This window comes from Phaseolus vulgaris, chromosome 8 (assembly GCF_000499845.2).
Source record: "Phaseolus vulgaris cultivar G19833 chromosome 8, P. vulgaris v2.0, whole genome shotgun sequence".
Classification (NCBI taxonomy): Eukaryota; Viridiplantae; Streptophyta; class Magnoliopsida; order Fabales; family Fabaceae; genus Phaseolus; species Phaseolus vulgaris.
In genome coordinates this window covers 22,968,257-22,995,611 of record NC_023752.2, presented here as the reverse complement: position 1 = coordinate 22,995,611, position 27,355 = coordinate 22,968,257, and the positions used below count along the sequence as shown (strand labels likewise).

The 27,355-nt window shown below is 33.6% G+C and overlaps 1 protein-coding gene across 1 annotated transcript; it reads right to left on the bottom strand.

Annotated features, from left to right (window-relative positions):
- Positions 1-27,355, bottom strand: LOC137824069 (serine/threonine protein phosphatase 2A regulatory subunit B''beta-like). The gene is made up of 13 exons (XM_068629513.1): positions 26,702-27,355; positions 23,408-23,650; positions 23,182-23,287; positions 22,965-23,064; positions 13,045-13,150; positions 12,821-12,911; positions 11,412-11,553; positions 10,303-10,450; positions 9,518-9,627; positions 1,760-1,916; positions 1,534-1,659; positions 1,301-1,451; positions 1-372 (listed from the first exon to the last, which is right to left on the bottom strand). The coding sequence occupies exons 1-12, from the start codon at positions 26,849-26,851 to the stop codon at positions 1,311-1,313; spliced, it is 1,620 nt and encodes a 539-aa protein (XP_068485614.1). The 5' UTR covers positions 26,852-27,355; the 3' UTR covers positions 1-372; positions 1,301-1,310.

Genomic DNA, 27,355 nt, shown 5'->3' with positions numbered 1-27,355 from the left:
TAACTTAAAGGATATGACATTTTCTCTTCACTGTATAACAAGAAAAGCATTAAAAGTTTAATACAATTGACCGGTGATAAAATCTGTAAAGGAAAAAAAAAATACCAAAACATGGAAACAAAAGGCTCAAGAAAAAAAAAACTCCATGATTTTTTTACAGAAATTTAATTTGATAAGATAATTCTAAGAAATATGTATATGAACAAGAACAATAAATCTGCACCTGCTAGTACCCTGTTTAAGGCACTTGGTATTCTTAGTTTCTTACTAAAACAGATATCTGGGGAACTTCTCTCTAGAGCACAGCACACTATTAGTAGACATTCAGGGGCCAGAATACAGAAGCACCCATATCCACAGCCTTTGATTCACCTGCATTTTTTATGATGTCCATTTAGGCCTAAAACCAAATGTATTGAATAACATATCCACTGTTATGACGATGTGCTATGTTATGTTTATTAAGATTTAGAATACAATCCAAAGAAGGCTTCCCAAACAAACTGTAAAGACTTAGGTAAAATTCCCAGAAAGTTTTTATATTTCCAACACTTCTCATTTTCAACCGAGTCATATGCGCCAATATTATTTGAAAGGCCTACATTGTTAAAATTTCAAGGTATACATTGTAGTAGACCGACACAATCTTACCTTCGCAAGTTGGGGTATTACCTTAGTCACATAGATTCATGAATTTGACACTCACAACATAAACGCTGACAGCAAAAATATTATAATAATAATGTGTTTTCACTATTAACCTAGGTTTATATAACAATGGGGGTAAAATGTGTTTCATCCTTGTAAATTTTCAAATATATTAGATTCGTCCTAAAAAAATTCCGTCCCTCTAAAATTTTAAATAACTTTTAGGTCCTTGTTGCAATAAGAATAATCGGAAAGATGATGTGTAATTTAGACCATCAATCGCGCAAGGTTTCCATCTATCAATATTATTAACAAACACAAAATATGTTTAAATTTTAGAGGAACAAAAATAACACAAATTTTGGAGACATTTTTAATATTTTATTTAAGAATTTTACAGGAGCACAAAATGTATCTTTCCATATATATATAATACATAGAGGATGAACACAGGTGAGGTGTGGAATCACTAAATAGAGATTTATACCAAAAAGCCCAGAGAACAAAAGATGAAGATTGGAGAAAAATAAAGTCCAAAATGCTGATATTTAATTAGGGAAATGACAAGATTATAAGAGACAAGAACATCCAGCTTCTTGTGTGAACTAAACCAAATTATTAAATGAATACATGGCTGTATTTAACCACCTACCTAATTAACCTCAGAAAGGGGCTTCAAGTGATTCTTCCCAGACATCTCCACTGGCATTTGACATATCTTCACCATCTTCTTCCATGGAAAGCCTAATATACTCTCTATGTGCAAAACGATCCCACTCGGTCAAATTTGGATCCTCACGTTCCTAAACAAAACTCGTTATCAGATGTAACCAACATTACTAAAGCCTTCATGTCAGCATTATAGGATCTCAAACTTATTTCTACCTGTCGTATGAGAAATGGATCACGCGTCTCGAAAGCAATAAATTTGTTGAGGTTGAAAAGAATATTGAAAACATTTCCAGAAAGTTTGCTTCCTTTAACATCTCGTAATGTCATATATCCCTCATTCTGCAAATGTAGGACAGTCACCACTTGCCATATGCAGAAGAATAACAAAAAACAAGTAAAAAGAACATAGATGCATGCAAGGATAAGAACAAAGAGAAACCTCTGGTCCAATCATATCTACAATCTGACACAATATATCTTCAAAAAGCACAGGCTCTTGGGCCATGCACTCCATCCGATGCAACTGCTCCTCGTAAAAGAACTGCATTTCATTTGGTGTCAGCACTCCATTTCCATCCAAATCAATGCATTTGAACCTACAAGAATTACAAATAGTTTCTATTAAAAATTTGAGGAAAAGAGATAAAAATTGCAGCAATTCAACTTCTAAAATTAAATTGAAGGACATTGCCAAATGTGTTCATTGCTACAAATGATGTGCTTATTATGCAATATGCTGGAAAAATGCCAGCTACATATTAGTTGAAATTCATGAGGAATCCCAATGCTATGAATGAGGCTCATTGATCAGAGAAGGGAATCTGTTAAGCACCGACATTAGGCTTCTACTGAGAAACCGATACAGGTCAAAGAAACTTGACCTTCAGTTTCAAACAGGAAACAGTAACAAACGGATGGAAATTAGTTATAGAGAGGAGAGAGTGTTATGGTCATGACTCATGAGTATATAATTTTTAGATTTGGGAGCCAAGAGGAAACCCTCTGGCTTGGGAGTTCCTTTTTAGCTCTTCTTGTTTCTTCCTCATTACTTCCTTGCAGAAATAGAGTTTACTTTTTTACTGACAAGAGTTTCCATCAATTAGAGTTTTCATCAAGAGCCAATTGAAGTCGAAACAAGGATGACACATCACAGTGCCTGAACGCTTCGGAAAACAAGTAGCTGCTGTTGATTTGGGTCTACAAACCAGAAAGAATGATGCCATACTGAAGGAAGATACAACTCAGCGATGGTTCCTTGATGACGTGTTGGCAAGATCACCAAGTCACTCCAAGCTCCACTGAGGTGCATGAAGGATTTCAGCAGCAGAAATAGCAGTCTCCATTTATGAGTTCAACACCACAAGGAAGTTCTAATCAATGTTGTTAAACTCGAGGATCATAAAAGGATCGAAAAGGAGATAAAAAAATCGTAACTTGACTCAGTAAGAGTTAGTGGTATACGAAAAATAATGAGATGTATGAAAAATAATATCCAATATATAAAACAACTAAACATATATTATATAATTCATAAGTTAATGCATAAAATAATTAATAAATTTATAAATATTGAATACAAATAAAATCGTTTGTATTGGTAAACAGTGGTGATGCTCTCATAAAACAAGGCTAGCGGGTACATATCAGAGAGAATAAAGAGTGAACAAAACAGGCCTTTATAAAAACAAGGCAGAGAGAAGAAAATAGATAAGGAAAATAAAGTGGGAACATAGTAGATAGGAGAAAATAAAGAGGGAACATAGTATCTAAGAGCAAATAGAGAGGGAGCAGAACAGACAATAGAAAATAAGGGAGGAGCATATAGAGAAAATAGGAGTGAGGAGAAAATCAGATAAAATAATAAGACAAAAACAACAACGGTGATAGTGAGCGGGAGTGGAGGCGGCGAACACAAGCGGCTACGAATAATAATAAAATATATTTGTAAAATATTGAATTATTATATATTACACATATCAATATAAAATTAATTGATTAAATATTCTTTTTTATTAGACTAATTATTATATAGTAAAACAATTTATTTTATTAAATATTAAAATTAATATTTATTTATTATATTATAATTTTAAAATAAATATAATAAAATATTTATGCATAATTGATTATCAGTTATATCATAATTGATTATGCATAAATTTTATATTTAATTACCTTATTCGTCCCTACATTTTAGGTAATATTTAATTTAGTATAGTGGTTTTCAATAAAATCAATTTGGTCTTTATGTTTTTTAAAATGGTCATTTTTGTTATGTCGCATCAAACAGCGTCAACAGTTGCTTATATGGCAGAGAACAAGGTTGTCAAACTCGTGAGTCTACGTAGACTCGTGGGAGCTCCGTAAACTCGTAAGAGTTTACTTTCACATTAAAAAACAATTAATAATGAATAACTACATTTAGACCTAATAAAAATTATATAACAAGTCTAAAATATAAAAGTTCATACAAATACTACTGCTCCTCCAAATTCAATTTCTGCCCAGAAAAAGATAAAATTTACAGCAACTTTCCCAATTAAAAAAAACAGACATCATTCTGCAGCTCAATTAAATAAATAAAAAATCCAATTTGGAGCCCATCTTGTATTCTGTAGCCCAATAAAAAAAACAAAACCTTAATCCCTAAATCACACTACATAACAATGCAACCCTAATTTCACACCACCCATCTCTAACCCTATATGATGAACGACATTGTCGACTAGCAACCCGCAACCACTGTACGGCACGACTCCGCGACCTAATCGCCACCACCGGGCGTGCTCCGCTCGATCGCCACAACTGCCGCACTCCTAAGAAGAAGACGAACCACCTCCTCGCACTCCACAGAAGACGCAAAGTGAAACTAAAACGAAAACGAAATGCGAAACCCTAAGGGCAATTGATTTCATTTAATTTTCCCCATTCAGAACGACACCGTTTTGGGTTAAAACAAAAACCCAGTTGAACTCACCAACTCAGACTAGACTCGCAATTTCACTCCAATTTCACTGAGTTCACTCTGAGTCTGACGATTTTACTCAAAAATCGAGTCTACATCCAAGTTAACTCGGTAAGGGCAAGTGGGTACGTAAACTCGGTAACTCGGACGAGTCAACGAGTTGACTCGCGAGTTTGATAACCATGGCAGAGAGAAATGGGATTGGGTTTAGTATGAGATGTGAGGTGTCAAGTGACATTGATGGTTAGATTAGTTTAGTGAAAAATGAATTGAGAGTTAGGGTTTCTGGAATTTGAATTAGGGGTTACGAATTTTTAATTGTAAGCAAGATTGAGAAATTAAAGAAAAATCAATTGAAGATTTAGGGTTTTTTAATTGCAATTGGAGTGATAGCATTCATTCACACTTCACCCTTGCAGACGATCAATTTCTTTTGTGATGAGGAAGAAACAGTCCTAGGCCTTATGTCCAAACCAGATTTGAGAACTTTCGAGATGTGAATCTAGTTTCGTACAACCCTTCTCCTTTCCTTTTCATTTTTCATTGTTACACATAAAGGAATTGAAAAGGAAGAATAATAAGAAGAAGACTATATGCATATCAAATTGTCTCAACGATGCACGTGTGCAGGTGCGTGCAACGTACGTGAGTCTCTACAAGTGGTCGGAATCGGACACGAAGTTTGTGGGCAAAAGGGGTTCGCATGTTTGTGGGACCCGAAGGTGGTGGATAGTGTCTCGTGCCGGAGACGGTGTCAGAGAAAAGAGACGGTGCTAAAGAAAACCCAGAAATGTTTCAGAAAAATTATGGAAAGAGTGAAGGGAAGGTCTCATGATAAGGGTAATGGGTTTGTAAGGAGAAGGAAGTGTTTGGTTTGGAGAAAAATGAGAGAAATCTCCTCTGCAGTTGCAATAAGGTGGGATATGGCGAGGATGACTACAAACATCGACACTACTTTCATCTACACTTAAAAAAGATTATGACTCTTAAAATCACATGGCCCACCATCCAAAATCACAAGAAGAAACCCTAACCCAATTTCATGCCACCTCACACAAACCCAATTTGATGTGTCTTTAAATTCATAGTCCACATCAACACCTCTCTCTGCCACATAAGCAACACTTGACGCCGTAAGGTGAGACTTAACGGAAAGGACCAATTTAGATACATTTTAAAAAACATAAGGACCAAATTGATTTTTTTTTTAAATCACGGTACTAAATTGAATATTGCACCAAAATGTAGGTACTAAAATTTATACCTAAATTTTAAAACATTTTTCCCGGGATTGAGTGGAAAGTTACCATAAAGAAAATGTTTAATTTTTTGTGTTTTTCTCATTTTGTTTTTTGTGCTTTCTGCTTAAATCTATGCCTCCATGCTTTTGGTCGTTGGATACAAACAGGCCATTAAGGCTATGTGCTAGTTGTAACTACTTACACATGTCACTTTCATGTGCATGTGAAAGTTTTAACTACTTCACTATCTTTGCCCTTTTCAAGGATGCCCCATGTGCCTCTCCATCTTTTCAAGGGTTATCCATGTGCTAAACCAAGATCAAGAACTTAACTTGGTGTTAATAATAGGATTACTGATACATTAAATGTATTCATTAACTTAAGCATTATCATTAGTGTTGTCAAGATTGTGAGTTTACTCGCATACTTGCACGAGTCAGCGAGTTTGGAGGGCCAGCCGAGGTGACTCAGCCAGAAAATAGGCGCAGCTCAGAGGATTGGTAGAGATTGTTGATCCTGGATCGTGACTCATGAGCAGCCATTTTTGGCCAAAAAAAATGGAACTTGGTTGCTCCAGCGAAGAGAATGAGGTTTTGCAACAGCAGTTTCGATGGTCTTGTGCGGTGGTAGCAGCGACAACGCGTTCTCCGGTGAGGCTATGATCGTGGCGGAAAATGAACAAATTAAATGGGATGGCGTGTGGCGCATGAAAGTGAAGAGGTATTGCCCAAAATAAACTCTAAAACCTAATTCAAACATTTGAGCCTTAGCCCAATTTTAATATCTAGCCTATTGCAACCCTAATTCAAATTAAGTCATTGGAGAAGTATTTTGAAGCCGCAAGAGGAAGTGAGCGGCAATATTAAGTTAAAACCCTAAATTTATTTTAGCCTTACTTGGCCCATTTAAAATATTATAAGTTCCCAATAATTTTAATTCACATCAGACTTCTAATATTTTTTTTAAGTTATCTATAAATATATATTGTAACACCATAAATATATATTGTAACACTATAAATGTAATTGTAACATTGTTAGTAACTTTCACGAGTCGAATTACGATCCTTGAGTTACAATCTTTCATCTCCTTTTCGATTCTCTTACGAGTTACGAGTTCGACAACATTAATCATTAGGCTTGTGTTTACACTAGATGTAATCATTACTTTTGTGTTCACACTCAGAATTCATTTTCTTGTGTTCACATTACTTGAAACCCATCTTCATCCATCTTGGCTAAAACTCCATCTATAAATAAGGCCAAAGACTCTCTTATAAACTTAAACTTGAATGAATGAGACTTGTGAGCTTCTTTGTGTGCCTTAAGAGTACAAAACTCTTGTCTTTGGTTCTTATCTTGAAGAGCTTCTCTTAGCATAGCGAAACTTCATTGCAATAATCCTTTTGAACCCCTTCTAAATGATGCATATTTTTTCCTTCTAGTTTTAATTCATTCTCTACTTTCATTTGCATTTTTGTTCTTGTTTTTCTCCTTGTTCTTCATGAATGCCACAAGATTTATTTATTCTTCCATGGAGTAAGTTTTCTTTAATACCTTATTGAGTTGATAGCCTCAATAAAACTATTTTATTGACTTGCTTAAAGAAATAGGTAAAACAACCTGCAGACCAATAGGTACACTAGTTGATCCAAATACAAAGTTAGAAACTGTGGAGCAAGATGTTGTTGAGGACAAGGAGAAGTATCAAAGACTTGTGAGTAGACTCATTTACTTATCCCACACTAGGCCAGACATTGCCTTTGTTGTGAGCATACCAAGTTATGCATTAACCAAAAGAAGAGCATTCACAAGTTTCCCTTAGAATTATCCAGTATATACTAAAAATGCCAAGAGATATTTTGTTCATAAAAAATAATAGTGTAAGTCTTAAGGCATATATGAATGTTGATTATGAGGGGTCAATCATGAATACAAGGTCAACTATTGGATATTGCACCTTCCTCGGTGGAAACCTAGTGACTTGAAAGAACAAGAAACAAAGTATGGTGGCCAAATCAAGTGTTGAAGTAGGATGTTGAGTAATGGCCCAAGAAATATGTGAACTTTTATGGTTGAGCATTGGATTGGAAAATTTAAAGATAAGGTGGGATGAATCTGAATTATATTGTGACAATAAATCTACAATTAGTATGACCAACAACCCAGTGCAACATGATAGAACTAAACATAATGAGGTGGAAAGCGACTTCGTCAAAGAAAATCTAAACAATGGCTTGATTTGCACCTCATACGTGTCCACTCAAAGCCAACTTGCAAATATACTCACTGATGAAAACCAGCCTCGAAACATTAGGCTAAGAAGATTGGAAGTAGAAAAAGGAGCTCAGAAGACAGGGAAAATTAATTGTTGTCTGCTCTTCCATTTTTCTCTATTTTTATAAACATTGTATAAAGTAGTATAGGTTTTATTTTAGGCTTATATTTGGGCCATGTTTTGGTCCAATTTTCATGGACCATGTATTGGACCAATTAGAATAGGGTGTAAATAGAAAAAGAAAGAGTCTAGCTAGAGGTACAATTGGACCTTCTTAGATCCAATGCAACTTTAGACCATCTAGGGTGCACAAATAAATTACTAGAGTGCAAATAGAAAGTATGGAGTGGCAAGGAATGCATGAAGGTCCATATGTCATCCCTTAATGGAGAAGATTCCCACCAATGCCAAAAGGCCATTTGTCTTCATGGGAATGGAGAGGACTCTCTTCAATTAGAGGAGGACACTTGTCAACCTCTAATTTGGGAGGATTTGCTCCAATTAGAGATAGTCATGTGTCCTTCTATGAGTGGAGAGTTTTTTAGGGTTGAAGCTTGCACATTAACTGCCCATAGCACTATAAATACAAGTGTTATCCCCCTTGTAAATTAGCTTTGAATAGACTATTGAATTGCTGCCAAATTTCAGCCTGAACTAGTCTCTTATCTCACTCCTTACTAGCCTTATTTCTAAGAGTTTTAGCATGGAACCTCTTAGGAGTTGGCCTAACCTCTCTTAAGCTTCATTATCATTCTCCATACACTAATACTTCATGGTTTCTTTCACTCATTTTAACCACCAAATCCCACCAAATATCCGCACCCCAAAATATAAAACAAAAGACACAAAGCCATGCAAACTAGGATTGCATTACTCACCAAGGGGCTGAATGGCAAAAGCTTTGAATGAATTATATCCAAGTTGGGAATGGAGAACATTTATTCACCATCTTGAGGGAGAGTGTCAGAACTGTGTTAGCAGTGTTTTTATATTAGTGTAAATTTGAGAGAATATAATGAAAAGTGAGGGAGTGGAATGAGAAAGAAAAGAAAAGAAAGAGGTAAGAAATGAGTGGAAATGAAAGCAGTTTGAATTAAAAAAAATGAAGAAAAAACAGATCAAATTATTTTCATAAAATTTTTTATTTACATATTAATTTTATTCTTATTATTATTTTATTTATTGTATTTAAAAAATTGAAAAAAATATGACCGCATATATGTCACTCCATAATCAATTACAGGGTGATTTTTAACGTGATGTGGTAGAAAAACACGACATAATCAATTATGTTGTGCTATTTCAACTTTTCACTTATTTCATCCCACATTTGGGCAGAAGGCTCACACACTCTTCTTTGATTTTCTAACTTTCTACCCCCTTCCACATAAGAAACCGGTGACCTCCCCTAACTTTCTTTCTCTTTCCGTCTTTGCACTCCCACTTTCGTGGGATGCAAATGAATAACAGAAAAAACAACTAATGAAATACCTATTCAACTTGTCTGGATGAAAGAAAGTTTTAACACAAACACGGAAATGGCACCTTTAAAACAATAAAAAACAAATATTAGGATTACCCATATTATTATTAGAAAATTTTCAGAGTAAGTCAAACAGTGAAGAAAATAACTTGCATTCATTCTATGATTCAAGATGTACTTTCTATTGTTGCTAAAAGTTTCTCCAGTATTTAAGATGTGTAGGAAGAATACCAGTATTCTAGACCAGGTTCGGCTGACTTATCTTCCTCAGCAAGTATAAAATAAACAAAATCTTCATAGTTCATCTTCCCTTCAACTTTACTGGTAAATTTCCTTGGAACCTAGCACAGTTGAAATCATATACATCAGAGAAAATGTTAAAATACAAATATGATTTTAAGTAATCAGTTCTCTTGTCCGGTATCAGGTAAAAAAATAATTGAAATTATCTGCAAATCAAATTCCACATTTGGGATACCTTAAATATGAATGGAAGTCATTTCATTTACGTAAAGTTTACTTTATTACCCTAAAATATGTTAAATTACAAAAATGATTGAGGTAATCAGTTCTCTTGTTTGGAAGACATTATCAGGGGAAAAAATTGAAATGATTTGCAAATCAAATTCCACATTTGGGATACATGAAAAATGAATGGAACTCATTTCATTTAAGTAATTTACTTTATTGCCCTAGAATATACAGTGGCAACATCGAACAAGCAAAATTGTCAATTCAAATAATTAAAACTACAATCAAGTTCAATCAAATTTGAGTGAATTTCTAAAAGATAAATAAAAATGGATTTTAAAATCTAATAAATATTTGTATTATTACTTTCCAAATGAAGAAATTTATTTATAAATCAAATCAGTTCATAATTCTTTTTGTTCCAAACAGTATAGCAGAGCTGAACTTGGCACATTATCAATTTTCAATGCGAGCTTGTTTCATCCGTAAACAGTATAGCAGAGCTGAACTTGGCACATTGGCAAAAGCGTAAAATATGTACAGACCTGGGAAAAAATTCTATCAACAATCCGATAGGTTAGAGAATGGTTCCCATATTTAATAAGGTTCTCTCTATCAATGAAAAAGTCATGATCGGTGTCGAGCTCCCAAAATTTGCAGTAAATGACATAAAAGTGCTCATATGAGAAGTACCTGAAATTCCATAAGAGAATTAATGAAGCAAATACAAAAAAAAATGAATTCTACAGAGATAACTAAATTGAAAATGAAAGCCAATCATGAATTTACAATATCTTTTGGATCAAATTTCTCAAGACTGAACATCGACTAAGCACATGTAAGAATAAACTAAGTTGCCCACACATTAATTGCTTCTTTGAACCCAATAATGATACGGGATAGAGCTGTCAGAATATTTACTGTTCTATTATTCAATTCAATTAATATATTCAGATCTAGCTAACAAAGAAAACGGAATAACAACTCATCAAATTCATAATTCAGAGAATCTCCATTTCCTCCCAGCCTTCTCTTCTGACCTTCAAATCTTTCAAGCTATGTTCTTTGATTATCTTTGGTGTTTTGCATGTGGGGTTTTAAGTCTTGAAACCTAAAATTAAGGACCATAATTTAGGTGATGGATTTGGGAGGGAATAGATTCCTAATTAAGATTAGGGTGATTAAACATTCCTGCATAATTCCTCCAGCAGTTCATGTATATAGAAGCATAAACCAAAAGTTGATTATATTAGCATGATCAGATATTCCTGGGTTCTTTCCACCACTTACTATACATTGAGATTTGAGGTATAAGCTTGAGGCAATTGCTTGTTCAGTTGTTCTTCAACCAGAAATGTTTCTATATTGTCTCTCACTAATGCTTCCAAACTTTCCTTTTCCAATTAGTAGTTAAAGCAAGAAATGAAAAAAAAACAAACATTCATTTAAAGTAAACAACCCTTAAATTTTACTTGTTCTAGTTCTTTAGCCAGCCTTTCATAATACAAGTGTAGGGAGAAAACATTCCATTGAATTCCATAACTATAAGGAGCACGACCACTTTCTCAGGGTAAGAGCATTATTCTATAGGAGTTTGTGCCAATGTATGCCTCCAATGGAACATCTAGTGATTTTTCAGCTAAAAAGCCTTTACCTCAGTACTTTGTTAATGTCTTCTTCCTCGTCTACATGTAGCATAGCATCAATTAGGTTCCCACGTTTCAATTCTCTCAGTGTAAGTCGGCCATTTCCTGACCTATTCATGTAGTAAAATATTCTATGTATGACAGTCTCAGCTGTTTTAAAAAACACATAGCACAGCAGTGAGAAATAGCCTGAGAACTTCTCAATAACAAATATAGAATAGGAACCTTATACACAAGAATATGTTAAAAGAATTGAAATTCTGAAGTTGAAGCTCAGTGAGACAAATTCCTGAGACGTAGTATATCTAATATGGTAATTTGATTGTACTGATTATATTATGATGACAACCCACCTAGATAAGACTCTTGAAAGTTAGAATCCCAAGTTATATTTATGTTAATAATTGATATTTATTTTGGTTTCCCAGAGTATTCTCCCAAGTTTATATTTTTAGGGATTGAACTAAGACAGCGTGCTTAAGGGAACCGAGCCAATAGCTGTTAACAAAGGCTATCCTGGCCCACCTTATAAAGCAGCTGGCCCGACCTAGTTCACTTAGCATATATAATCTACGGATTGGTAGGTTAAAGGGGTTGGCCTAACTAAATTTTAAAACAGTCAATTTTAAATAAAAAAATCTAATTTTTAAATTTTTATATATTTAACAAAAACAAGATACATGAAAATTAAGATTCCACATAATACATAATTCATAATGAATTAAAGAATAAAAAAAAGGGTCACACTAATGCACTCCTCAATCGACATAAACTTTTCCATGTTTTAACATTACTTTTGTTTATCAATTCCAAATTTTCCAAGTTTTCACATAATTCATAAGAACTTGAAGAATTCAAACTTTAATTCAACACTATCTTTCCAATTAGTGATTTTTTTAGGTGGGTTGACCCACCACAGGTTCAACCTAGTTGGGTCGGGTCCAATTTTTTGACCCATTGTGAAAAGATTTCATTTCAGGCCTAGCCGGAACACATCTTGGACCAGGTTGACAAGTGCATTTGGACCTATTTTTTTACGAGCTCCTTCCACTTACACCAACACAAGTTGGTACATTATAACAATATAATTTCATAAAGATGATATCCTCATAATGAATTACGAAAGGGAAAAAAACTACAAATGAAGTTGACAAGGTAACCAAAAAAGGAAACTACAAAAAAAATCAGACTTAAAGAGACATCATGTATGTATATAGGTAAATAATTTTTGTTTTGTTTATATATACTGTATCATTAAAGTGCATTATTAATATGTTCAATAAGATGCATTTTTTGTCATATTAGTGAACCACACAGGTCAGACTTATACAGATATGATTCTGCAACCAGAGTGATATATATTGATTCACCTAAAATTTTAATAAATAAACATACTATCTAATTAATATGACCGTACCGTATCTTTCCTGAAATTCAGGCGTGCTTTGCAAAAACTCCAATCCAGGATGAGTGGACAACAGTTCCCTCAGGACAGGCTTGAAATCATCCTGCAATCAAAATAGAAAATCCAAATGCAATTTTTATATTTATTTTAAAGCTCCTTATAGTCCTCAATGAGAAACAGAAAATAGCAAAACTACATTGGACTACACAAATGACAACATATAAAAGAAAGCAAACCTGTGCAAGGTATGTTCGATATGGTTGCTTCAATATGGTATATATTTGTGTGGTTAAATCCATAGCTAACATATTGCCCCGAATCCAATAGTCTATAAATTGATCCCTACAGTATATGTTAAGAAATAGAGACATTAGTTTAACAGGCAGTACCAATACCAGATCTAACAGCTACGTAGAAAATTATGATATTTAATCTGTTGACATTCAATTTCTCTAGGAAAGCCAGTCTTGATCCATTAAGATAAAAGACATTTTACACAAAAAAACAAGAAGCATAGAAAAAAGGTGAGGGTGATATCAATCCCAGCTACATTTTAAAAATAATTATGTGATTCATCTCAACAATAAATAAAATTGTAAAACACTGGACAACAATCAATGATATCTTAAAGCACATTCAACTTTATTCCTAACTGATATCTAATAGGCAAGGCATTTTGCTGCTTATGTGACTAAGCAACTATCAAATGTCTTGCAGAAGCACAATAAACATCAGTCTTGAACAAATGAACAACTGTGTTTTACAGTACTCCAGCCAAGGTAGTCAAACTCAAGATACTTGGGTAGGGAAAACAGAATCACAGAATCATAAATCATGGAATGCGAACACAAGATATATATATATATATACACACACACGTATACATATAGATATTTATACATATTTGCATATAACATGTGATGCATTAACACATTCTTGAAGCCAGTGTACCCATGTTGAGGATGTATCTAACACGGATACATTTGGATACACTTAAAATACATATCCGCACAGTATCAAAATTAAAAAATAAATAAATAAATGTTTCGGATATCTCATAAATGTTTTCAAAATGTCACTTTCAATTTTCTATTACATAGTGCAGCCATGAAAACTAGTTGAAGGGTTGTATCTGTGTTCAATTTCGTATTCTTCTGACAACTATTTGAAGTGGTGCTTGAATTCAAAAAATTTATTCGATTTTGTTTGTTCTTGTCAGATTTTACAGGGAGTGCATTCCGTCACTTCTTTTGTCTTCTTTGTCTGGTATTTCTTCTCACCTTTAAATATAGGATACTATTTTTATTCTTTCTCTTAGTGGACTTTAAATTTAATTTAAAGTCACAAAACCGACTTTTAGAATAAAATTTAATTAACTTATATACAATAATTTAATTATTTCTCTTGTCAATATGAGATCTCCAATACACTATCACACCGAGAATTGAACATCTTGAGCATAAGACTATATATTTGTGGAAGGTCTCGTAACGAGTGATAGAATAGGTCCAATAAACCTACCTTATTAGGATAGTCTTTGATCTTAGAAAATGAACTCTAAAATAAGATTTGTCCCAGTTATATACTATAATTTAGTCATATTTTAGTCAATATGGCTTCTTCAACAGATTCTTTCCTACTAATCATTCTTTCCTGTTATTCATTTATTTTCAAATAGAGGCAATATTTTATTTAGATGTATTTAGTGAGTAAAAAAAATGTCAACAATAATATCAAATTCTTCAAGTTTTAACTCAAAAGTTCCAAGTGTTTTTTCAAAAGATGTTCAACAAGTTAATTATGCTCTTCTATGGGCTTATGTCAGCTTATTAGAAAAGGAACAAAAGGAGGGGGAAACAAGTCATGGTCTTGAAATTTTTATCAAAAAACTTTTAAAAGTTCTTACATACACTTAAGTAAAAGCCAATTTATTGAAAATTTGTCCATCTTGAATAGGTGAGCACTAAAGTTTCAATGTTGAATACTCAATTGAATTGAAATCAATTGTTCAAATACTTCATTAAAAAGGAGAAAGAGTGGTCCTCTAGAGAGGGCATTCAACTTAGAAGATAGAGACAATCTCATAGCTAGAATGTTCTATTTTTCATGGTTTCCTTTTAACTGAGCAAGAAACTCTTATTATATGAATTCATATAATCTTTAGTGGTTTTCTTCCTCCCGGAGACCATGATTTAATGACAACTCTATTAGCATAGCCTCTGGCAGATGGAAAGATTCCCAAATAATACCTTTAATTAATTTTATGGCCACTACTGAGTGGGTTACTATTTTTTTTAAAGTAGTTGATGCTTGTGATAAAATAAAAAATAAGCATTACATAACTAACATAATGGTTGAAGCTATTAAAAAATAGAGAAAGAAAATGTTGTGCAAGTAATAACATATCATGCTCCCATGAGCAAATGTACTTAAATGATCATTGAAGTTTCATTTCATAAAGATGTACAAAAAAAAATTTAACTGAGTTGTCTCCTTATAACAGTGGAATTTGACTATTTGGCGATGACTTGTCAAAGAATCAAGAAAGTAGTTAGTATCCTACGATTCACGATACGTATCGTACGAAACGATACGGTTTCACCCTCCCACGATACAAATCGTTTGAAGAATCTTTTTCGTCCTTGAATCGTAACTGTATCGTGCAATTCGCACGAAGAATCGCTGAATCGCGAAACGAAACAATTTCGTATTGTGTGAATCAGTGTGGATTTTAAAAAATGAGTAAATAAAAAAAGATAGACAAAATTTGTTTAATTATGCACCACATTATTTTTTTAAAGGTTGTTTTAGTGAAATTGTGTGGTATATATATATATATATATATATAATTTATTGTATCTTGCATGTATACATATCTTATATATTTAAGTACATATTAAATTTTTTAATGTTTATGAATCTTACGATTTACGATACGAAACAATTTACGATTCATAATATCAGCTCTCCGATACACTACTTGTATCTCGATTCTACTACCATGTGAAAGCCCACAACTCCTTGTGTGATACTTAAACAATTCTAAGTAGTCTAAATTAATTCCAATGGTCTTCATATGGAGAATTAAGAAATTGACTTACCACACTGACTGCAAAGGAAATATCAGGACGAGTAATAATGAGATAGTTCAGTTTTTTAATTAATCTTCTATACTTCTTAGGATATGAAAGAGGCTCCCCTTGATTGTGTAGAAGTCTAACATTGGGGTCCATGGGAGTATCAACAAATTTTGAATTCATCAACCAAATTTCCTCGAAAATATCCAATACATATTTTCTTTGAGAGAAAATAATACCAGTATTAGATTGTGTTACCTCAGTCCCCAAGAAATATGAGTTTGCCAAGATCTTTGTACGGAAAGTGTTGACAAAAATGTTGTTTTACTTATGAGATGTCACAGTGATCACTGACGGTAAGAACAATGTCATCAACATATACTACAAAATAGATACACTCAGCACTTTGAGTGACGGTAAAAAACCGAATGATCTACTTCACTGTGAGTTATACCAAATTGTTGAACAACATTGCTAAATTTTCTAAACCAAGCCCTGGGAAACAGCTTGAGGCCACATAAGGATTTGTGGAGACAACATACCAATCCAGAAGACCCCCACTGAGCACAAAACCAGGAGGTTGCTCTATATAAATTTCTTACTACAAATTCCCATTAAGAAAGACATTTTTGACATTCAGTTGAGAGAGAGGTCGTCGTTGAAGAGCAACCATGGCTATGAATAGGTGAATAGAAATCATCTTTGCCACAGGAGAAAAAGTATCACCATAGTCTAAACCAAAAATTTGGATATAACCCTTAGCCACAAGGTGAGTTTTTAGATGACCAATAGTACCAGCAGGACCAATTTTGATAGCAAACATCCACCTGCAACCAACAATAGATTTCCTAGACGGTAAAGGAACAAGTTCCATTATACTGAAACACATTCATTTCATCAAGCATGGTCTGATGCCAACAAGGATGGGCTAATGTATCACCTACAAAATTTGGAATGGATACAAAAGAAATAGACGAAAGGCAGGTATAAAAAGGTTAAGATAGTCTATGGTAACTCAAAGCTGTAAAATGTGAAGAGATTACGGGTAGAACGTATACCTTTATGGATGACAATAGGAAGATAAGGTTCAATTGTTAAAGCCGGAGAGGGTGGAGGTGTTAGCACTAGAAGAGAGTCATCTAATGGACGATGGACGTTTGATGACGACTATACAAATGAAGAGTTGGTGGAGGTGGTGAATCATTAAGTGCACTAGGCACAACAAGAGGAATATTAACTTGATTAGATGAAGACACATAAGGAGAAAGACAAGACTTCAAGTAAAGCGAAGACTCACTGAAAGTGACATCTACTGAAATAAAATAATGGTTAAGAGAAGATGTGAAACATTTATATCTTTTTTGTGATCTAGTGAACCCTAAAAAGACACATTTGTGTGACCTAGGAAATAATTTATCAAGACCAGGACTAAAATTATGAACAAAGCATGTGACCCAAAAACCTTAATAGTAAGGAGTGGAGAGGGTCATGTGAAAATAAAATAGAATGAGGAATTTTGTCATTTAAAATAGGAGATGACATGCGATTAATGAGATAACATCCACTAAGAATAGCATAACCCAAAATGCGGAGGAACCGCACCATGGATTAAAATAGTATGAGTTGTTTCAACAAGATGTTTATATTTACGCTCAACTATCCCATTTTGTTGGGGTGTATAAGCACATGAAGTTTGGCGAAGAATACCATGAGAAACCATAAATTTTTTAAGAGAATGAGAAAGATATTCACGCTTATTATCACTCTGCAAAATTCGAAGGAAATTCCAAATTGATTTTTAATTTCATTGTAAAAGATTTGAAATGTCAAAAACAACTCAACGGTTTTTCATAAAATCTCCCAAGTACATCTTCAATAATTATGAATAAAAGTACCAAAATACTGAAATCTTCCTAAATTAGACTTGATATGACTTGGTCCTTAAATGTCAGAGTGAACTAAGGCAAAAGGATACTAGGAAAAGAACTATGAATATGTTTTCCTAATTGACGTGACTCATGATAAACTTGATACATTAGAAAAACTTGGAACAAGTTGTTGCATCTTTGCAAGACTAGTATGACCCAACCGAGCATGAATGAAAGATGGAGAATCCATAATCGTGTCAACCTGTGCAGAGATCTGTAGTGGATAAAGTCCATGAGACTCACATCCAATGTCAATCATCCGTCCTGAACTCTAGTCCTGTAAAGAAACAGAATCTTAGGTAAAAGAAATAACGCAATCAAGGGAACGAGTGAAACGGCTAATGGATAATAAGTTAAATGGAGACCTAGAGAGAAAGAACATTATCAATAGATAAAGAAAGAAAAATATTAATACTACCAACATCATCTGATGGTACCCTAGCTCCATTGGTCATGGTAACCTAAGGTAAAATTGGACACAGTAGAAGAAGATTCCGAATAACATGAAGAACTTGGATCTTTGTTATGGTTCTTGAGACGAAGTGCAGGTAGGAGACAATAACTCATTAAAATCATGATGAAGAGCATGAAGTTTACCCAAATATTTCTGCCATTGTACAATCAAAACCTATGGAAACAACAACTGTGAGGAGATTTTGACACACACCATAAAGACATTTGAGTATCATTGGAGTATAATAAAATTGTTTGTTCTCAAACTTCTGAACATGTCTCAGATACGAAAAAATTGTTTGAAAGGTGAGTGAATGGTAGATTTGATAACAATGTATAATTAAGTCTCAATTTTCAACCAACGGAAAACCTCATTTCAACAACATTGGGACGAGTAAGATGATCAAATAACCTTAACTCTTGAGCCATAATTTAATGAGGCCCAGGTGTCATAATTGGTTTCATCCAATTTGTCAATGGAGAGATTAACATTGACATAATTAGTATAAATAGATGGATTAGGCATAGTGGTAGCGAAAGAGTCCATAGATGACAATGACAGATTCAGTCACTGGCCAATTGGTGGCAGCAGCAACGATGACGGATCAACGAGACTCCGATGGTGAATCCGACGTCAAGGAGGCGGTGGGACGACAAATGGAAAATACTGGTGAATAATGGGTTCACCAAAAAAATGAACTCTAACCCTATACTCTAGATACCATATTAAAATAAAAGAAGAGAAGAATAGGATAATTCCTTGTGTATATTGAACACATAAGGTTATGTTTATATTAGAAAAAGAAACATACAGAAAATGTGGGCTAAGTCCATTACATAGATAGAAATATCTAACAATATCTATAATATCTCATAATATCTAACAATAGCTCAATGGTGGAGTCATGCAACTCCAAATCTACAAAGGCTAGCAATCAAAATCTTAAGCTTAACATGTAGCTCATCAAGATGTGAATGCAATTGGAGTATATTTGAACAAGTAATAATTGTTGATCATGCCTCATTTCATTGTTATATACTTACGAAGTAAGAAGAAACTAAATATTACTTTATATATTCATAAAGTAGATTCATTCAAAAAAGAAAAATAGGTTTGACCACAAAAAGTTGCATGATTTGGTTTACATCGACAACTTGCCCAAAGATACAAAATTGGAGATTAAATTGATCTTATTGTACTTGATGACATTGATGAGTGCAATGAGTGGTTGGTGGGGCAAGTGACTGATAATGATGATAATGATGATGAAAAGGGGGAATGAGTTGGTTTTTGATGATGAACCCACTTATAATTGGGCAACTGTTTATGAAGTTTCAGGTGTTGGTGAGCCAATAATTTACACAAGGAGAAAAGCAAATAATAAAAGAAACCAACCATCAAGTGGTGGTATTTTTATTAGATCTTTTCAAGTTTCAAAAAAGGAGGAGGTGCAACTTTGGCCTCAACACATGGGAAGGGCAAAGAGACAATTGGAGTCGGTGAATTAGAATCTAATAGTTCTAACTCTAAGTCTAAAAATATTGAAAAATTATTAAACTTTAACCAAGCTTTCTCTGAAGGGGAAGAGGAGTAGGAATATGCCTCATTAGATAACATTGAAGATAATTATGTTGGGATTGAGGAAGAGCTAGATGATTAAAACTTTAGGATCTTAATCATATGTTTTGTTCTTGTTTTAACTCTTGGAACTTAAAATTCTAAAATCTAGACTTGTTATTATCATTAATTCTACATATGTGTTCATATATATATATATATATATATATATATATATATATATATATATTCTTTTTTGTTTGCGATGCTTTTGCCATAACCCATTATGGCATCTCATATAATAAGAAATTTTGAGTTACCAATATTTTTCATTTTCTGATATCGATAACATCGATATTCATTTATAGCTTTTTGCTAGGAAAAGTGACTAATACAACCAAGGGAACACTAAGATGTGGGACACTAGTGGAGATGCATGGAATGACTCACATGATGTTGGAAACCTTAGAGTGGTAGGATTATCTCTTGATGAAAATTGTCTTATTTATATGAGATGCTCAAGGAGGGGATGAAATTAATACTGTTCTTATTTCTAATCAAAAGGCAATAAGTAGTGACTTACAATTTTTAGTTTATATTGAGCAATGTTTAAGACTATAATTGTCATTGTGAGTTCATATATACATTTGACTTTATGATATTTAGTATATTCAAATTGGATAATATTTACTAATGATTTGCAATTTTAGTATGGTTTATAAAAAAAAGTACAAAATCATTTATTTTATTGTGAATTATATATTTTCATTTCGCTTGAGTTTGACTTGTAGCTCTTCAGGGTGTGAGCGTAATTGGAGTTCACTTGAAATGGTGATTCAAGTTCATGAAGTTATTTAAGGTTTTTAATTTTCTTGATTTGTTTTATATATTTACTAAAATTTCATATTTAATTATAGGTTCATACAAAAAGAAGAATCATTTCCACTAGAAAAAAGATGAATGACTTGGTTTATGTCATGTATAACTTGAAGTAGAAAACAAACAAATTAGAAAAATTGTTGCTCTTCCATTTGATGATATTGAGTCTTATAATGAATGGATAACTGAAGAAGGAGATAGTGTTGAGGTTGAGCAAACTCAGGTTGAAAATGATGGTGTAAATGTTGACTTACCTGGAACAAGTTTAAATGATTTAATTCTAGATGCAGCTGATCTTGATAATATAGTTTTTTATGATAATGTAGATGGACAATTTTCATCTGAAGATGGTGATTAAGATCTTGAAGATGATGTCCTTAAAGGATAAGATGAATGAGACTTTTAAACTTGATAACATTTGTGTTGTTTTAGTTATTTAATTATCTTATCAGTTTGACAACTAATGTTTTGTTGATGTATGAACTAGTTTATTTCAATATTATGGAATTGGTATCATGAATATTTTTTTTATTAAATTTTTATATGATGTGGACTCTTATGAGTCCCATTTATAAGTCGAGTTTATAAACCTCCCACAAGTCTGAGTAGACTCTCGAGTCTGATAACCTTGATTGTATATGTACATCATAGCATATAACATGGCATAAATAAGAGAAAAATCCTTTCATAATAGACATCAAATACTTAATTAAGCTTAAATTCGTAATTATATGTATACGAAAGTAAATAAATAAAGTCGTTAAACTCATAAATAACTCATAAGGTGCAAATAGAATCACTTAAGTTGTGAGTGCCTACTGCAGTAAGCCAACTCCCAGTACAAACACCAAGATAGGAACATCTAGAGCTCATATATACAAACACATATATACATCATCTAAATTAAAATCATAATCACTCAAGAGGTAATAATTTCTTCAATCTTCTTCATCGTAGAAACAATGAACAAAAATACAGAAACAAACCAGAAAAATATACATTCTAATATATATTTATGGCTAAGAACAATTTGAACATACATACTATTTTCGTCAAACACTTGAAAGACCCTACCTTCCAAGCTAGTAGTTAAGGGAGGAGAACAAAACACTTAAACAAACACCTTTATTAAAAAGTGAACTTTAAGTTTAACTCAATCTTTCAAAACGGTATATAAGTTGAGGTTTGCACTCATTCATAAACTATGAAATATCCTTATTTCTAGTCGATGTGAGATCTCCAACACGCCTCCCTCACATCGAGACTTGCCAACTCGTACGTGAGTCTATATATTTATGAGTGATTCGATAGCGAATGATCTGATAAGCCCAACAAGCTTTCGCTACGATAAAATCTAAATGGCTCTGATACCATATTTAGAAATGAACCTTAAGCCTAGTCGTCCTTAAAAAACCGGTTCGTAAGGTGAAGTTTAAATCCATTTATATACTATGAAATGTCTTTATTAGGGGTGGCAAAGTGGGGCGGGTCGTGCAGGCCGACCTGCACCCCACTGAAAAAAAACGCACGGCTGGTTGCTCATTTCAACCCGCTGATCCGCTTAGGCCCGCCCCGCAGCCCGCGTAGGCCAAGTGCGGGGCGGGGTGGGTTGGCCCGCATAACCTGCATAACTTTAAAATGTAGAAAATTCTTTTCTACACCCCTATATTTTCTTCATGTAGCCTCATATTTCACATTCTGAAATTTTTAATAATATCTTACTACATTGTCTCGTGAAAATAATATTATGAGAACATTTACCTAATACATCTAAATAAAAAAAATTCAAAACTTTTATTTAAAAAATTATTTATTTTAAATAATATTTCTTATACGGGCTGGCCCGCAGGCCAACCCTTATGCGGGGCAGGCTAGAAAAATCAGCCCGTAGATTCTATGCGGGCTTTTTGTGGGCCTATGAGGGGTGAGCCAGGCCGCATTGTCCCCCGTAGTCTTTATCTCTAGTCGACGTGGAATCTCTAACAACCTCAATCAAGGTACTTAAACACCTCATAATACTCAAATCTCCATCTCAAACCCAATAGCAAAGAGCGTAACACATTCATTTAGCAAGTAAGCCACTTTCAAAAGCTCATTCTATCAACAAACATTTGGCAACTCTACTTTTCTTAGCATTTATAAAACACCCGACATTCAGACATTGTGATAGATTTAGAGTTGAAACATTCAATAACTTCAAAAATATTTCATCTGATGCAACAACATATTCAAATGAAATGATCCAACAACAAAGTTGGTACCTTGTTATGGTTCCAGTAAAATTGACATCAATCTTTCTGAAGAGAGCAGTGGAGAAAAATGAGGGAAGTTTGCACAACTCTTTTGCAACGGACTTAAATTCTGCAAATTAAACAAAAGTTGAAAAAGGAACTGGCCTTTCTACAAAATAACTATCATAATTGAGGATATGGAACAAATTAACTCAAAAATATCATGTTCTCAGTAAGGACTTCTAACCATGTAATTGCAGACCATTCAAATGACCATAAAAGCGACTTTCAATTTGATACAGAAAATGCTCTTTCATTTCATTTGGTGGTGGACGGCCATTTTTGAAGTAGAACTGCAAGCATATTCAAAACAATGCTAGTATTATAAAACAACGAATTAATTGATTCTTTCTAGTATGACCAAACCAGAGGTATAGAGAAAAAATAAAGAATTAGTCAAGACTAACAAATACCTGTGGAATGACCTCCCTTACAGGTTCACTGACTAATTTTAGTGGAGATCCTAATGAAGGACTATTCCTTTGTTTTGTGGTACGCGGAGAACCAGATGAACTACGTGGTGAAAGTGGTGGTGTACTCCCTACGGGAAACAAGGAAGGTAGAGAGTTGCTTGACAAAGAAGCATTTGTGCTTGTTGAGTTCTCAAGTGCACTCAAAGCAGCTCTTGCCTTTGCATCAGCAAGCAATGACTTAACCTGTTTCCATAATGCACCAATGAAAATTAAACAAATGAAGATGAATGTAACATAAAAATATAGTAAGAAAAAAACAACAAATAATGGTGGTGTTTTGAAGATGGTAATTCAAAAATACAGTAAGGCATCTATAGTACTATGACTGCATAACTTAGTTACTCTAGTCTATAGCCTTGCTATTAAACATAAACTATTAATGAGATGTTATTCCGTTTATATGATTATTTAAAGTTTTATGAAAATCATTTAATACCCTTTTTTGCTTTTAGGTGATTCTCAAAAAACATTTATTCTATAAAATCGCACAGCTTAAAATTCAGCCTTATGTGAATCATGTGAGAGTTCAACCACTTCCATCACAATGCATAAGAAGATTTAACAAAAGAAGCAAGGAGCAGGGAGGGGAAACAAATAATACCAGTTTGAGTCATCAAACATAGTAAAAGAATTATCTATTTTATTATATAAGCATAAAAGACAAAATTTCCCTCATTACTTAATCCAGGCCAGGCCAACTATTGATTTTCAGGTTGCACAGAAGACTCATGGTTTATGTTGGAGATGTTTATTTTCCTGAATAGTTTTAGCACATGCAAAATAAATTACAAATAGAAATGTTTCCCCTAAACCTACTGCAAGAAAGGAGAAAACAAATTCTCAAATTTCCTTTGTCAATACTATGCTAAAAATGTCATATTTCAGTAGCCGCCATTACAGCTAACATTGTCACGGGGTCAAACATCATAGTTTTTGAGCCTGTTTGCTTTATTTTTAAAAATGACAAAATAAAGAAAAGATCATGTTTGGAAAGAGTAGTTTTTGAAAACCATTTTTTAAACTAATATCTCTATAAGATTTTATAACCAATAAAACAAAGCATCTCTAAGTTGAATTGGTTTTCTATTCTCATGTTCTTTTGTGTACTTTTACATCATCCCTACTTCTACACTGTGAACTTTATGAAAGCTATTTTATAAATTATAAAATAGTTTTGAAAAACAAAGGTACAATCAAAGACACCCTTATTTTTCCACATTTTGTTATTGACAGAGATTGTTCTCCTTTCTAATAGACTCTAGTTATTGCTCATAAATATTATTTCTATGATGTTTCTACAGGGAAAGAAATAACTTCCTTTTAATGTGTCATGTTGATTGCCCTTAAAAATCTAAATTTAACTAAAAAATATGAATAGCACACTCCTCTAGTGTCCAAATGAACTCCCAACCAAAACTTGATATTTTAGCAACTTTTGGATAATTCAATTTAATTTAATTCCAATTCTCAAATTATGGCTGTAAATGCACCTGATTTGAGACAAATGACATAATACCAAGACATCACTTCAAAAATCTCACAATAACATTATCGGTTGGCATTAGATAAAAGCTAGTGCTTAAGTTGACTTATAAATGATAAACTAGAACCGTCAAGCTACAAAATATCAATAGAACCTCAACATTACAAGACTTCCTCCCATGATCTAAAAATGAAAGCACATTAGCAAAAGCATGGTAGTCAAACTCACAATTATGCTCAAAGAAAGAGGAAAAAGAATAAAAAATAGTAGAATGTATCACAGAGTATAACATTCCACAAGATTCATTAAACCCATCATATTCATTAAATTTACATAAATAAGAGAAAGATACCATTAAAACACACAAATTAATTTCATTAAACTCAAATTCACAATCACAAGCATAAAGAAAGTCAATAAATAAATTCATATGGAACTCATAACTCGCAACAAAACAACTGTAAGTGCCTACTACAGTACTGCAGTGCCTACCTCTAGTACAAAACACCTAGACCTAAAATATAGATCCTTCAAATTAAAATCATAATCATTCAAGAGATCAACATTGTCCATCTCTTTTGTCACAAACAGCAAACAGAAAGAGAAGCAAACCAGAAAAATCGAATTAGACAAACAAGGGGATAGAACTGCAGCCTGACATAACAGAACCATATGAAACACTGAAGAGGGCTAGAAGCAGCAGAGTCATGTTTTGGGAGAGGAGGTTGAAGATGAAGACAAACAATGGCTTTTCTCAGTTTTCTTGTTAGGGTTAGTGAGCACTTGGTTTATAGACCTAGGATTGTATAAACCCAAATTGGGCAAAACACTTTCGAACCTCACAGCAAGCAGATCAAGAAACTCTACAATTCTTCTAAGTTTCCGATTCTGTGCTGCAATTCTACCCATTACTGAATTTTATGTCACGCAAACTCACCCAGGCACCACATAAGCATAAAATCGTACATTCTATTACTTAGCTTGCGATTTTGACTACAATGAGCATAAGAGCAGTATAATTCCTATATTAGAACCCTCTATCAGATTCCGATTAAATTGGACAAAAAAAAATAACAACTATCTGTCTAATGTCAGAACTGCAATTCAAGACATCGAAATGGAGGCCACCTCCCTATGGTTAGGTCATTGGAATCTAAAAGTTCCATCAAGGCACTTAGCAAGAGATGGAAAGGGTCATTTATTGTGTTTAAATTATAAAAGCCAAACTGGAAAGTAAAGTTTCAAGATCGGAGAATCAGAAATCTCTTCAAAGTGGCATGAACTCCTAGTATTGTACACTAAAAAGCTACTTTAAAAAGAAGAAAAGGAATGCTCAAACAACAAGTTATTCACTAAAGAGCATACACATAAGTGTAAATGTATACAAAAGGTTTAATTACAATCACGTAGCTCAAGGGATTCACAATCTCCAGCACAATTGGAATGACAAGTCGTAAGGAATTAACTCACTTAATTATCATTCAAAAGATTGGTATTTTACCATTACAAAAGTTTTCTATCTTCACAGCTGTTTTGGATTTTTAACATCTTCGGTCACATTTTAATTCAATTCTGCTAACTAAAACCCCCATGCAACAAAAGAAAAACACTCTCAATTTGCGGGTTAAAAAACTCTACACAACTCTATATCTCTGCACCATGTCCACTAGTCAAGTGAATAGCCAAAATCATTCATTGATTAATAGAAAAGCATAAGTGATTCAGTTCAAATGAACTACGTATGTATGTACCAGGCGACAAGTATCTGGAAGCGAAAGCCACTGCGTAAATAGCTCCTCGACTACATAATGACTCGATTTCAGTGCAAAAGGAGACACCTCCTGAAGCTGCAACAAATCTGTGTCCAAAGACACCAACTCCTCAGTTTCCTCCACATCCATCACAACTCAATTCTACCTCTCATGCACTCAACAACCCTAATTCAATCACAAATTCCCCAACCCGCCGAAAACCCTAAACCCCACTTTTTCAACAACCACACTGATTCCTCCCCCTACCCTTCTTCAACAACTTGAGTTACCAAAACCCAGCAACCAAGTGAACAACTTTCAGCCAAAAACAATCATGGGTACCGGACAAGATGAACACAGAGGGTCCTGCAGCTTGACTTCTTTGAAACACGCCCCAGAATTGCAAATTCCAGGAAATTTGAATAGATGAGAGGGGAAAACGGTTTTTGTGAGAATCAAGGAAGGAAACAAATTCGAAGCGAGGAGAAAATTGGATAGTGAAGTAGAGGGAAAAAATGGAAAATTAAAAAAAAAAGAAAAAAAAAAAAGAAAACCCTTGTTTGGTTTCGAGGTTTGAAAAAGGAATGAGGAAGAGGCAACGAAAACAAAACGAAACGGCAGTGAATGAATGAGAAAACAAAAGAAAACACAAAT

Coding starts and splice junctions, on each gene's coding strand:
- LOC137824069 (XM_068629513.1), bottom strand. CDS start 26,851: ATGGATGTGGAGGAAACTGAGGAGTTGGTGTCTTTGGACACAGATTTG. Junction 13,151..22,964: donor TTTACTGGAACCATAACAAG/GTACCAACTTTG, acceptor CATATACTGTAG/GGATCAATTTATAGACTATT. Junction 10,451..11,411: donor GACATTAACAAAGTACTGAG/GTAAAGGCTTTT, acceptor ATGGAATTTCAG/GTACTTCTCATATGAGCACT.